This window comes from Anarhichas minor, unplaced genomic scaffold (assembly GCF_050575085.1).
Source record: "Anarhichas minor isolate MPS153535 unplaced genomic scaffold, ASM5057508v1 ptg000021l, whole genome shotgun sequence".
Lineage (NCBI taxonomy): Eukaryota > Metazoa > Chordata > Actinopteri > Perciformes > Anarhichadidae > Anarhichas > Anarhichas minor.
The window spans coordinates 1900977-1916196 of NW_027466467.1; the positions used below are offsets into that span (position 1 = coordinate 1900977).

Consider the following 15220-nt stretch of genomic DNA (forward strand, 5'->3'; position numbering starts at 1 on the left):
CACACTGACTGAGGCTTTATTGGAGCAGAAGCTGTTGGTAAACCTTCAGATATCAGCTGCGTATCTGTATCAACGTCTTACGTTATTACGTTAGATTTCACTGAAACACTTCATTCTTACATCGTATAAAAGCTTCTCTTTTTTTAAAATACATTAAAATGTAGAAAAGACATTGATCACAAATATAAGATAATTACAAAATGTACAGTGGGTACGGAAAGTATTCAGACCCCTTTAAATTTTTCTCTGTTTTATTGCAGCCATTTGCTAAAATCAAAAAAGTTAATTTTATTTCTCATTAATGTACACTCAGCACCCCATCTTGACAGAAAAAAACAAATGTAGAAATTTTTGCAAATTTATTAAAAAAGAAAAATTGAAATATCACATGGTCATAAGTATTCAGACCCTTTGCTGTGACACTCATATTTAACTCATATGCTGTCCATTTCTTCTGATCCTCCTTGAGATGGTTCTACTCCTTCATTGGAGTCCAGCTGTGTTTAATTAAACTGATTGGACTTGATTAGGAAAGGCACACACCTGTCTATATAAGACCTTACAGCTCACAGTGCATGTCAGAGCAAATGAGAATCATGAGGTCGAAGGAACTGCCCAAGGAGCTCAGAGACAGAATTGTGGCAAGGCACAGATCTGGCCAAGGTTACAAAAGAATTTCTGCAGCACTCAAGGTTCCTAAGAGCACAGTGGCCTCCATAATCCTTAAATGGAAGAAGTTTGGGACGACCAGAACTCTTCCTAGACCTGGCCGTCCAGCCAAACTGAGCAATCGTGGAAGAAGAGCCTTGGTGAGAGAGGTAAAGAAGAACCCAAAGATCACTGTGGCTGAGCTCCAGAGATGCAGTAGGGAGATGGGAGAAAGTTCCACAAAGTCAACTATCACTGCAGCCCTCCACCAGTCGGGGCTTTATGGCAGAGTGGCCCGACGGAAGCCTCTACTCAGTGCAAGACATATGAAAGCCCGCATAGAGTTTGCCAAAAAACACATGAAAGACTCCCAGACTATGAGAAATAAGATTCTCTGGTCTGATGAGACCAAGATTGAACTTTTTGGCGTTAATTCTAAGCGGTATGTGTGGAGAAAACCAGGCACTGCTCATCACCTGCCCAATACAATCCCAACAGTGAAACATGGTGGTGGCAGCATCATGCTATGGGGGTGTTTTTCAGCTGCAGGGACAGGACGACTGGTTGCAATTGAAGGAAAGATGAATGCGGCCAAGTACAGAGATATCCTGGAAGAAAACCTCTTCCAGAGTGCTCTGGACCTCAGACTGGGCCGAAGGTTCACCTTCCAACAAGACAATGACCCTAAGCACACAGCTAAAATAACAAAGGAGTGGCTTCGGAACAACTCTGTGACCATTCTTGACTGGCCCAGCCAGAGCCCTGACCTAAACCCAATTGAGCATCTCTGGAGAGACCTGAAAATGGCTGTCCACCAATGTTCACCATCCAACCTGACGGAACTGGAGAGGATCTGCAAGGAAGAATGGCAGAGGATCCCCAAATCCAGGTGTGAAAAACTTGTTGCATCATTCCCAAGAAGACTCATGGCTGTACTAGCTCAAAAGGGTGCTTCTACTCAATACTGAGCAAAGGGTCTGAATACTTATGACCATGTGATATTTCAGTTTTTCTTTTTTAATAAATTTGCAAAAATTTCTACATTTCTCTTTTTTTCTGTCAAGATGGGGTGATGGGGTGCTGAGAAATAAAATGAACTTTTTTGATTTTAGCAAAATGGCTGCAATGAAACAAAGAGTGAAAAATTTAAAGGGGTCTGAATACTTTCCGTACCTACTGTATGTGTGTTTCTACACCAGCTGCTGTTTCACCACAAATATTAACTTTACAGCTAATTAGTTTTCCAGATGAGCCTAAACTTTTCCTAACTGGTAGTCAGCTTCTGGACAGAGGTGTAATATTTGATATTTTTATCGTTTTGAAATGATTAAAGCTGATTGTGAGAATGAGCTTGATGTTTATGCATCAGATGAAACAAGTTTAGTTTCTTTAATTTTTGGAATTCAACTCTGTGGGACTTTCGAGGCCACTGCTGAAAAACCAATAACTGCTTTGCTAACCAGGAAAATTAGGAACCAATTAGCAGAAGCTATTAATGCTGCAATACATTACAGACATAACAGACATAACAGTCCTCTCTATCAAATAAACTACATAAATACAACGAGTAGACCTTTATTTGAGATTGGAAACAATCTCGTCTCCATGTGATCTAATTAAAATATTAATTTGCTTTTCTAATTTACGGCTAAACAAACCTCAACATGAATGTCTTCCCATGATTCACTGCTCCACCAGCCGGCATCCCTGCTGTTAGGGAGCCAAAGTCTGATGTATAAAGCACCAAACCGACTAAGAACTACTGAAGTGGGATTTATTATATTAATGTGAACACTGTTTATTCAGATAACTAACTGGTGCTTAGTCATATTTTAGTTTTAAGACTGGGGGGAAAAAATATATATATTTTAAGGATCAAATTGTATTTTGAAAGTTTTATTTTAGCCGTTCTAAACAGGTGAGCATTACTGGGAGTTGAAACTGCCTAAGTGACACTATGCGTTTTCTTATTCACAGACTTTTCACAAACAGATTAATGGCCACTTTCAACATGAAAGGAGGTGGTCAGAGGAACAAGAGTGCCTTCAGGGAAACTGAACTGTACTCTGTGGTTAAAGGTAATATATGTTCTAATATGCAAAATACATTTAATGAATGGTTGTACAGTCAAAGTCTCTCATTTCATGATCTACTATATTCAATAATGCTATTCTCCTAATTTTATAGAGGCTGTCATACGGTCCGACCCCAGTGCCACAGAGTCAAAAGTTGACAGAGCCATGGTAGACCATTTGAAGCAGGCTCCTGGGAGGTCCGGTGGGGGTGGCTTTTAAAAATAAAAGAAACATAAAGGTGCTATGTTAACGCTACACTGACTGTTTATTGATAAAAAAAAGTTGTTTTTCAAGACAGGACAGGTGGGAGCTAGCTGATTTCAGCAGAATATAGTTTTATTTCCATAGTTCATCTTTCCTATTTTATTGTGCTTTTATTTAATAAACATACTTCATTTTATCTTTATATTATTCATTAATAAATACAAATGTTAATATATTATGATTATTTTCCTTTACATTTTTTATTTTTGTTCCATTTTATTTTGCTTTTATATAATAAACATACTTCATGTTATATTTATATTGTTCATTAATAAATAAAGATGTGTGAAGAGCATTGTGTTTTTGTTGTCCTTTAAGTGGAAAATGTTAATGTATTATGACTAAGTATGTAACTTTGAATGTGCTGTGGGTTGTCGAGTTGTCATCCTATACCCAGAAGTACTGTGAGCATTTCCATGTTGAAAACACGGTGAGGTTGAAAACACGTTAAAGTGAAAGTTTTTCACTTTTTCACACATTCAGGAAATATATAAGGCTCTGCTTTGTGTTTATGTTGCACAGCTGTGAGCAAACAATAAATAAAAAAATGTAGCACACATGCAGAGGTGGATTTCTGTCCGTTCATAATAAGCCGTCAATATATTTACAGTGCTGGTGGACAATCAGGATGTGAGGAACGGCTCGCTCAGCTCTCATGCAGCGTGTTGTCCGGTTTCGGTTGGATCAGCCCTGATTCTGCTCATTATAGACTTATCTGTATTGATAGTGTAAGACTGAAATCCTGTGTTGATCAAGTATGACCACTAGTTGGCGCTGTTTACGGGGTTTGATGTGATGGGGAGGATGTGACGGGAGAAGGAGAGTAGAGAGAGAGTGTGATCTGACTTGGTGCGGTTCCGTGGAAGCTTGACTAAAGTTATGAGAAAAACCCAAAACGTGTTGGACTGATTAATTCCTTTATCATACACCCACGACGCTTACAATAGTTTGCATAGGAGAGAATTAAAGGCCCATTTCTAGCAGATACACGGGTAGGAACATCTGTCTGAAGTAAGCATATCATTGTCGCGCTCTGTGCAAAGTTGTGTCATAGTTGTTGACCCCTCACATGGCGAGGAGTGTGACGGGTCTGCGTTAGCCCTGGATCGCTGCATCCTCTTTGTTCTTTCACCCTGATGGGACTTAAGATAGCAGGCGTGGACTGAAACTGCACAGCAGAGGGAGGGATGCTGAGAGGATGGTAAAACAGGGATATCCGAGGCAAGTGAGGAGGATATAAAAGCAGCATTCATTATTCATGGGGAGACCTTTTTGGATTCTCCCTTGCACTTTTTCTCGAGCCTCATCAATTCATTTTTCCTCCCCGTGTCTCTTTGGCAAATGCTCAGCTGAGCTTGTGTGCCCACTCTAATTGTGAATAGTGAAAAGCTCATGACTATCCCTCCATCCAGCTTCAACTCCATAATTTGTACACGGATCACGGATGTCCACTTCCTGCTTGAATCTTGCCGCTTTAATGAGCGTACAACCCACGACTCATCTTAAAGGTTTAATTATTAAAAACCACTCGAGTAAAGTAATCGCAACACCGTTATTTTAGTCTGAAAATGTGAGAAGTTAGAAAGTAAATACAACTTTGTGTTCTTTGTGCAGATGTTTACAACTAACACGTCCATCATGAATTGTTCTGCGACCGTTAAAACACTGTATATAAGTGTTTTTCTGCGTCACAATGACTTCATTTTAAAAAGACGTACTAAAAATGTTGACTTGGTGTGCAAACGTCTCAATAGAATATCCCATCATACATCTGTACATCCCCGTCTCCCATCAGCTTGGTTGCTTTGCTGTTGTGCATTTCATGCTTTCTGTCTCACACGACATGTGCTCTTGACGTCTTTTGTCTGCATGCATGTTGCAGTTGCCCGTTTTGTGTTCCTTTCCTTTTCTGGCAGCTTAACCATGACTCAGCAGAACCTCCAGTGAAACGACAGACTAGGCTGAGCAGAATGGATTGATTCCCTCCGGCTTCACTCGCTGCAGTAATGTAATGAATCAGAGCATTAAGATGAACAGCAGCTAATGGCATTAGCACATGAACAGAGGACGTGGGACTGCATGTGACGGGGTGAAATAAGGAGGAGTTGGGTTTGAGAAATTGAGCATGATGGAGAACGTGAAGAACATCGTGAGCTGCAGGGTGGAGAAGTACCGGACCGTTTGATCAATTAACTTACTTCATTAGCATCACTGATGCTATCCAGACTTATAGGATGACATCATTAAGTGAAGGAAAGTTTAAAAACTAGTCAGAAGAAACGGTAGATTACAGAAAGAAACTGACTTGAAACTGAATTATATTCAAAAAGTCAGTACAATCTTTTCCGATCGTACTGTAAATGGGTCATAATGTGTGGAGTTTTGTGAAAACTGTGCCATGGAAAACATGGTGATCGCTGAACTAGCAAATAGTGAATTCATAAAATGATTCATAAAATGCCATTGAGAATAGAATGGAATGCCGGATGGAACATCAGGGTTCATACACATTTTGACCAATGGATTTCCATGACTTTTCACCAAATTTCCATGACCAAAGATTATGTGAAATCTCAGGGTATACATGAAAAAGTGAGAAAATGTAGTATTTAAACTAACAATGAGAATTCCAAAGCATACAGTATACCTTAAATGACACAAACGAATGAGAGACAATAGTTTGATTAAAAGAATAAACATTTATAAATATACTCTGGTTGACAGGCATTCATAACACCGACACATCAATAAGAGCTTTAGTAGGTAGCAGCATCCAGCTAGTGCACATATTGCTTTCCCTTTTGTAGTGCAAATTTTTCATTGAACCCTGTTACTGTACGGCTTAATATTAACTTATACTGTTACTGTACAGCTGTTAGAATTGTGGCCTATCTTCTATTTGCAATTAATATGCATTCAATCCAGTTCAATTATTTAAATGAAAATGATAATCTACTCTGGCTAAAGTAGTTTATCAAGAGTAAAATAATAGCTGTGATCTATACACACCTCTGCATTAGCAAGCTGCTGAAATGAAGGTACAGGCTCCTTAACCCTCTCATTACTTAAGGGTTCTTGAGAGCAGCGTGGGACTGTTGGTGCACTGGCTGTGGTCATCACAGTGAACAGTGTGATGAGAGGACACGTGAGCCCTTGTTGCTGTAGTTCATCTCCTTGGAGCAGAGGCTGCATTTAGCATACCCTGCCTTATCAATGTATTTAAAATACTGTGACAGCAGGAAGCTGTACTCACGTCTGTTTAGACCTCCACCTTTATCCAGGCCCAGCACCTTCACATCTCAGCCCTGCGTCAACTGCGCTACACAACCAGCCTCTTCCTGAAGCTCTTTGACCTCATCATCTCATCAGTATCTGGGCCTCATGTTTCGTGATCATAAAAGTTATTCTGACCACGAAATCATCCTCATTCTACTTTGAGTTAAAACAAACAACCTGCAACCAGATCCGCCGGTGTTCCGGTTTAACGTTAACGAGTGACCGCGTGAACTGAACCAGAACACGGGGGGCTGCATGTTTCATCACGTTACGTTTTTTCCTTCTAAATCACGATAATGATGAACGTTAACAGTTGACAAAGTTCCGCATGCAGTGGACGTTAACTTAACCCAGCAAGTCTGAACGGTAACGGAACTTAAACTTTAACGGAGGGAAATGAAGACACTGGAGACATCTGAACGCTGATTGGCCAAGACTCGACACGTCACATCAAAGATGTTTTATTGCGAAGATCACGACATCACTTTTTCTCCTCGTCTCACTCCAATCTGAGAAACGCTGGCTGGCAACTCAGCGTAAATGAACGACATGAAAATATGAATATAACAAATTTCCATGACTTTTCCAAAACTTTTGGGATTTTATTTTTTTCCATCACTTTTCCAGGCCTGGAAATAACCATTTTAAAATTCCATGACTTTTCCAGGTTTTCCGTGACCGTACTCTGAACCAGCTCTGAACCCTGGAACATGTATGTTCTAAATTCATGTAAACTCTGAACCCTGGAACATGTATGTTCTAAATTCATGTAAACTCTGAACCCTGGAACATGTATGTTCTAAATTCTAAATTCTAAATTAGAATGTTGACGTGTCACAAAGACCTTTCATCTTGAAAGCAAACCACTGCTGTATGCCCGATGTACATTAGGACAGCGTATTTATGCTGTCATTCACTCACTGGTTGTGCTTTCTCTCACTCCCGTCGTGTAAACCAGCAGCATATCTGACCTGTAACATTGGATTCAGAATAGATTTTGTCCGTTAGCACTTTTCGTAATTTGACTTAGTATGTTTGGTGCCACTTTGTTAACATTAATTATTTACTGAGAGTTAAGTTCAGTACAACTTGGAGAGCTTTGCTTATAGGAGGGATATTTTGAAATATAGTATTTATAATCATACAGTTGTAAAATAATTAACTAACTATGTAGAATGTTGGGATTTACTCTAACCTTCTACATTAGGACAGTGATTTTATGCTCTCATAATCACACAGGTTTCTATGGATCATCGTTATATCTGGACACTGGTCTTGCCTCCGCCGTAGTTGTGACATAATTATGCAAGACTAATTGCCCTGTTTGTGCCAAGACAGTGAGCGTGAACTGTCGGTGAGACAGTCGCGTCTTTACAGCCCAAACACGGTGACGCTGTGTTGGGCTGCTGTTTCAATAGTGTCAAAGGGGGTGGGAGTCTTCAAATCATGTGACAACTTGTGTTAGGGTACGACCGGTGTCCGATGTAGGATGGTGGATTGGGACATGTGTTTTTATGCTCTCATAGGTTTCTATGGATCATCGTTAGGCTATATCTGGACACTGGTCTTGCTGCTGCCATAGTTGTGTCATATGCAAGAGTAATTTCCCTGGTTGCTTTGATCGGGACAGTGAGTGTGAACTGTCGGGGAGAGGCGTTCACGGTTCTAAAAGACCAGCAGGACACTGTTTGGTCGCTGTTTCAATAGAGTCAAAAGGGAGCGGCCAGTCTTCAAATCATGTGAACACTTGCGTTAGCGGTACTTTCAGTGTCCGATGTAGGATGATGGGTAATATACTCTCACCAAACTCCCGTCGTGTAAACCAGTAGCATATCTGACCTGTAACATTGGATTCAGAATAGATTTTGTCCGTTAGCACTTTTCGTAATTTGACTTAGTATGTTTGGTGCCACTTTGTTAACATTAATTATTTACTGAGAGTTAAGTTCAGTAAAACTTAGAGAGCTTTGCTTATAGGAGGGATATTTTGAAATATAGTATTTATAATCATACAGTTGTAAAATAATTAACTATGTAAAATGTTGGGATTTACTCTAACCTTCTACATTAGGACAGTATTTGTATGCTCTCATAATTGCACAGGTTTCTATGGATCATCGTTATATCTGGACACTGGTCTTGCCGCTGCCGTAGTTGTGTCATATGCAAGAGTAATTTCCCTGCCATTATTGTAGCAGTAGGTGTGAACAACGGGGAGAAGGATGTTCCGTCAGTGGTCGTGTGGCAGTCTTCAAATCATGTGCCAACATGCGTTAGCGGTACTTCCGTTGTCTGAGGTAGGATGATGGGGTAAAATAATTAACTAACTATGTAGAATATTGGGATTTACTCTAACCTCCTACATTAGGACAGTGTTTTTATGTTCTCATTCACTCACTCTTTGTGCTTTCCCACCTCGCAGGTTTCCGTGGATCCTGGTGATACCTGGACCCTGGTCTTGCCTCCTGCCGTGGTTCTGTCATATGTGTTGCGCATTGAATGTGTTGTAACTCTGTAAATGTTGTTCATTCTGTACACATGACATCTATTGCACTACTGTCCATCCTGGGAGAGGGATCCCTCCTCTGTTGCTCTCCCACAGGTCTCTTCCTCTTTTCTCCCTGTTAAAGGGGTTTTTGGGGGAGTTTTTCCTGTTCCGATGTGAGGGTCCTGGGACAGAGGATGTCGTATGTGTACAGATTGTAAAGCCCTCTGAGGCAAATTTGTGATTCGTGATTTTGGTCTATACAAAATAAATTAAATTGAATTGAACCTGCGCCTACTGTTTTCAACAACTCCACAGAAGACACCTGGACAGCTCTGAGGCAATATCTAATTTGCGCTATTTAGTGCCATATATAGTAACAGCGTCTCTGTGTAGTCAACAACTGTCAAATCAAATAAAGAAAGTACACATCAATTATATTTTAACCATTATTATTCTCAGTTTTCCAATTTAACTGGATGGATTATAAATAATACATAGAAATACATAAATAAATGTTCTCTCATTTCAAGTAAAATAATGGCTCCATCTAAAAATAAAAGGGTGAGAGTTAACCCTAACCCTTTTACACATCATTTCTGTAGTTAAACTGTTGAAGTATACGGCTGTGAAAATACGTAACTATAAAGATAGCTACCTAAATACAGTAAATCATCTGAATCTTGGTATAATACTGGCTGCGTTTATTGGAGGTTGTTTTAAATGTCTGTTAGATCAAATGTATTAAGAGTCCATTGAGATGTACAGAATTATCACATGGCATTTCTGCTTATGTTCATAACCACATCTTGGCCAGATGAATGTAATGTCAACCTTTATATTCCAGATGAGATGTTGGCACAGTGCTCACTCACTTTAACTCGCTAAAGGACGAGACAGGCCGAGGAGAACGTTTGTTGTTAAAGCAATTGTTTGACTTTGTTAAGTACTGTCTTTGCTCTGTACTGTATTTTGTCTAGGAATACATAATTGCTGTGCTGTGTTGTAAGATTGACAATAAAACAATGAATTCCATTTGGTCGTTGATGAAAAGGTTAGGATGCTTGAAATAAGAAATTCTGACTTTGACAAAGCAGTTTTGTACTTGTCAGTGGTGATCAAACAGCCTTATAATTATGGCAATTCTAGTTTCAAGCATTAACTTGCTCAGAACCAGTAATAAAATCTCAGTAACAAGTTATAATACCTTATTAAGATAATCAAGGACTGGAACGCTTGAAACAAGTGAAATGCTCGAACATAAAAACTGCCTGGTAAGAAGAAATATCTTGTCAGACAAAAAACAAGCATATATTGCCTTGATTTAAGATATTTCATCTTACTTAGATTTTAATTTTTGGAGTGTACTGCTTATCAGTACTCATATGTGCGCCTATCGATACTCCACATGTCATTTGTTGACATTACATCATCAGAGTGTCTTTGTCAGCAAACAGCACAGTGCTGAAAGTGTTAACGTTCTGTAACATTGAGCCAATAAATGACTGGATGTTTGTTTCTGTACTTCAGAGTCAATACAACTCAGAGGTGAGAGTGTTTTATAGGATTACACGATTAAAGCTTTTTGCTTGGTTTCATTAAATACATCCACTATATGTTTCTATTAATCCTTCATTCAAACAGGTAATCCTGTTGAAGAAAGCCCCTCTGATACTGTGTCATGGATTCTCACTTCAGTGAGTTTCTTAGAATGAAGATTCTGTCATGTTTGTGGCTGATCAGTAGATTAACATGTTTACAAAAGAGACCAGGGGGCTTAAGCTAACAGTATATTTCCAGTCTGGAGAGGAGACATCCCTTTTTTAAAATATCACATAGCAATGCAATTTAAAATGTCACCCAGATGATTTCATCTTTTTTTGTTTTAACTACTGATATAAGTTTTACTCTCTCTCTCTCTATTTTAAGTTCTGTGAGTCATGGAGCACTTTTCTTCTTTTTATTTTTTGATGTTTTTTGGAGAGACCGGGGGCAGCAAATATATATATTTAAAGTCTTCATTTTTCTGCAAGCTGCTTTCTCTAACAAGAAGGCCGTACATGTAGCCTTGATGTATGTGGTTACAAAAAACTAAGAAGGAAGTCGTGATTTCACCAGTCGCTGTAGAAGGCATTTTAATGTGGAGACTACTGGCCCTCACGGACCGCAATCAAAAGTTTCTCCTTCAATTTTTGTATGCTAGAATATTCGGGCAGCGACAAGTTATTAAAACAGGTCGTGACCGTTGGAAAGAACTCGCCAGGATCGTGTGTCGAATCGATTAATTTCTTCAGGATGGTCAGACGGGGTTTCAGGCTCCGGAAACCTGAGACACAAGATCCAGATAACGGGCAAAGTTACAGTAGAGACATGAGGAGAGCTAGGTAACGTTAGCCGTTAGCTTCCAGTTGGAAGCACAGTCCTTCTTGGCTAAATAACGGAGCTAACAATGAACTTAATCAGACATGTAGGCCTATTGTATCGTCAGTCATTGTCATGTTTACTACTCAAAGTAATCACAGTGACAGAGTCCCTCTTTAACACAGTCCTGCTTATAACGGAGCTAACATTAACAGAAGTTGCATTAAGTTACATTATGGTGCGTTCAGGATCCCAACAGTAAGAACTTGTATTGGTCGAAGGCAAAGTACAGCGATATCATGATGCGTTCAACTGTAATCTTATAAAATGTAGTTTTGGCTAGGTGTTTTCATGCAAATAAACTCTTTATATGAAAATAAAGTAAAAGGATAACGCTTAGAACTTTTTTTGTGTCTAATTGTCCAAATCCCTGTTGATTTGAACCCCTCAACTACTTGTCAAAAGGCTGAAAAGGCTTAATGTCAAGTGTTTGTGTTTGGTGTTTGTGAAGTGACTCACCACCACGTTATGTAGAGAGTCTGCACCCGTATCTAATGGTGCTCCATTATAAATAAAGAGCGTGGTCTCACCTGTCGTGTGTGTAGCCGAGGCCCGATCGACAGCCCTCCATCAACGTCTTGACGTCCCACGTCTTTTTACTGCCGCACAGCAACTGGTCAAGCTACAGCAGGAGAAGAGAGACAATGAAGGAACTTGTGGACTAACTAATAGTTATATTGAATTGTGCGTGATTGTTCAAGAGTTGATGTAGCTGTAAATGTTTTTATTGACTGAATCATATCGTCAGTTGCGATGATGGACTGAGATGAAATGTGCCTACCTCCTCTGGATAGAAATACTGCAGGTGATGCAGGGGGAAGACTGATTCAAAGCCTTCCCTCAATGACCCCAACTGTCTGAACACTCCTTGTCCAGTCATGTACTGTCTCATCACGAGCAGATACAAATCTTTACAGGTTTGTTAACTTGTGTGTGTATACAAATCTGTAAAACTAGTTTATCTGTTCATGAGACAAAGTCAATAAATATAAATACATTGCGGTATAAAGATGTATCGTTTCAACACTATAACAGTAACGTTGTTTGTGTGTCTGCAGGCTGCAGCAGGAACTCATGACTCTGATGGTGAGTTCACATCAAATACATAGCTTTATATAAGTGACATCACATGACTGGTCTCTCTCTCTGGTGATGCGGTGATGACATCGTCGTGAAAATCTGGACTCAACAAAACTACAGATGTCGATTTATTTGTCCCAGAGGGACCTTTGTTCACAGCCAGTACACAGAAACATATATGATATACACATAGCAACACACAGATATATATATCAATAACTAGTTTCATTGTTCAACAGCTCCACTTTATCTTCCTCCCCCTGAGCTGCTTTGTGCCGGTTCTCCCGACTCTGCTGTCGGACCTGAGTGAGGCGGTTCAGGGCCATCCCTCCTTAAAGAAGAGGATGAGGTCAGTCCACAAAGACGTTCTGATCATATCCATGTCCAGTTTGTCCCATGCGGGGACCAGGAGTTTATTCTCATATTTGTTACATTTAACTCAAAAAATATTTTGACTTCTCTTCTTATGGATTCTAAAAATCTCTAAAAACGTTTGTACTCTAACAGTGTTAGTAGTAAAATAATTAACAATGACGTTTATTTGTATAACGTGAATGATTCATACAGAGATATGAGTATCCTGTCATGTTGTCAGGTATGATTAACCCAGGTGATGTCAGTTGGGGCCTCGCTTCCTCTACCCGACACAGCCCAGTCCACAGCATGGTGGCTGGCAGCAGATCATCTTGTTGTTAGAGACGACTTCAACCTCCATCAGGTCCTCCAGGGTATCATCCGGTTGTTCCAGGTCACCGCAAGCTTCGGCCCATGCTGGCTGGGTCGCCTCTACCGACCAGAACGCAACAGGAACCTGCAGAACACGGCAAGACACGACTCAATGTGCAAACACTCCCCCAAACACAAACACTCCCTCAAGGTACATGACACTCCCCTAGTACAAGACACTCTACCAGGTACAAGAGACTCCCCCAAAGTACAAGACACTCCTTCAGACCAGTGTCTGGTCTGCAGGTGAAATCTTGTCATGTTCAATCTGTTCTGAACAGTTATCCCTCTCTCTGCATCTGTCTCACCCTCATCTGCATCTCACTCAGCATTGCCTCCAGTGCTGCGATGTGAGAGGTCAGATCAGGGTTCGGCTGCTCCTCCAAGGTGAGCCATGGCACCTGGATTAAAGCCACTCGAGCTGCCAGGCCCACCACGCCATCAATACATCCTGGAGAGAGAGTGAAGACACAAACAGTGGAGACGTGCAATGTTAGTAGAATACGTACAAGAAAATCAGATCGGACTGTACTGATCCAGTATTTCTTTTCAGAGATCCTTAAGGAGTGTCTTCGGCTCCTTAAGAGGTTTCAGTGGTTCTAAAGGAGGTTGTAGGGTCTTTGAGAATGTTAGAATCCAATCAGGTGATCTATAAGGCTCTAGAGGTTTTTAGATATCCTTTAGAAAGTTGACTAGATTCTAGGGTAGGTTCAATCCTTTTGAGGATTTCTAAAGAAAAATTACCTTACGAGAGGTTCAGGGGGTCATTTGAACATTTTAGATATCTAGAGTTTAAAGAAATTCCAGTGCTCCTCATGGAAATTGTAGGTGTCCTTGAATGTAGGACTCATCGAGGGAGTTCCGGTTATTCTTTAGGAACTTTTAGGTAACAGAACCATTGAAGAGGTTCAGGTGGTCCATGAGGCGGTTGGATGAGTCCTAAATGTGTTATATTCTTCTAAGGTTTGACAGATCTTTTGAAAATGTACCAGAAACCTTTAAAGTGGTTCTGTGGTATTTTGAACAAGTAATATCCCAGAGAAGGTTCTGTGGGTCCTTAAAGAATGCTTATTGGTCCTCCAAGAGGTTTAAGGGATCATTGAAGGAGAGATTTTCTTAAGGTTGTGTCAGCTGTTCCCCTTGAGAAAATTCCAGTGGTCAAATATCGTCTTGAAGAATACCTATTGATCTTTGAAAATATTTAAGTACTTTAAGGAAGGATATCCATGATTTTTGGCAGACGTTTTTTGGGTCCATGAGGAATATGAATCCGCAAGGAAAAGTACCAAGAATCAATGAAAGTGTTCCAGGAATCTTCAAAGATATAGATGTCAGTGAGGAAGTGTCAGGGAACCTTGAAGAGGCTGTGAGAGTTCTTGATGAGATTATTGGGGTTCTTATAGAGGGTCTTAAAGCTATTCCATATTCTAAGGGTTCTTGAAAGTGGCGTGGTATTCATTAAGGAAGTTCAAATGAGGCTTCAGGTGTATTTTGAAGAGTTAGGAAGGATCTAGGAATTACTTAGGACGCTCCAGGAATCCTTGAGGAACACACAGGTGTCATTGGCAGGTTGTAAGGATCTTTAAGGTAGTCCAGATCTTTAAGTTAGTTCCAGTGTTCAAACACTCAGCAATTCAGTGGGAAGGAAGGAAAGAAAAGAAAAGAGACAAGGAAGGAAGGTTCCACAGACAGGAAATGAAGGCCATCAACTGACCTGTATTGACTAACGAGCGCCTGCTGTTGCGCTGGGTCAGAGGAAACTGTCCAATCAGATCGCAGGCCTTACGGAGGTCGAACAGGAAATTCTCTACAGCCGACAGGAAGACAACCCACAGACGCTCTGAGGCCTGTCTGTCCTCCACACCTGAGGGGGCCCAGTCACAGTCTGACAGCAGATGCATGAGACGCCGGGACAGACCTGCAGATAGACAGACAGACAGACAGACAGTCAAGTGGGATACAGACAGGTGTACGAACAGGTGTTTGGTCTAAGCGATTTTCCGTACCGGTGCAGATACGGTGTGCGAGTGCTCTTGTGTCGTCCATCTCGTCTCGCAGGAAGCTGCCGTCCGCCGAGCTGCCGAGTGACGCCGCCAGCTGCTGGAAACACGAGGTGACCCGACCGAGGGCCTCGAGAGCGCGCTCACACTCGCCCTGCTGCCGCCGCCGCACCGCCAACTCGTCTACCGAACGACGCCACCGGCTCATGATGTCATCACCTTCCTGCCGGGGGAGCAGGGCAGGT

The 15220-nt window shown here is 40.8% G+C and overlaps 1 protein-coding gene across 1 annotated transcript; it reads right to left on the reverse strand.

Annotated features, from left to right (window-relative positions):
* Positions 1–12886: 12886 nt before the first annotated feature.
* LOC142954596 (regulator of G-protein signaling 9-binding protein) lies at positions 12887–15220 on the reverse strand. Its single transcript, XM_076095698.1, has 4 exons — positions 14982–15220; positions 14690–14893; positions 13284–13426; positions 12887–13060 (listed from the first exon to the last, which is right to left on the reverse strand). Exons 1-4 carry the CDS (start codon positions 15181–15183, stop codon positions 12887–12889), a joined length of 723 nt encoding a protein of 240 aa, XP_075951813.1. The 5' UTR covers positions 15184–15220.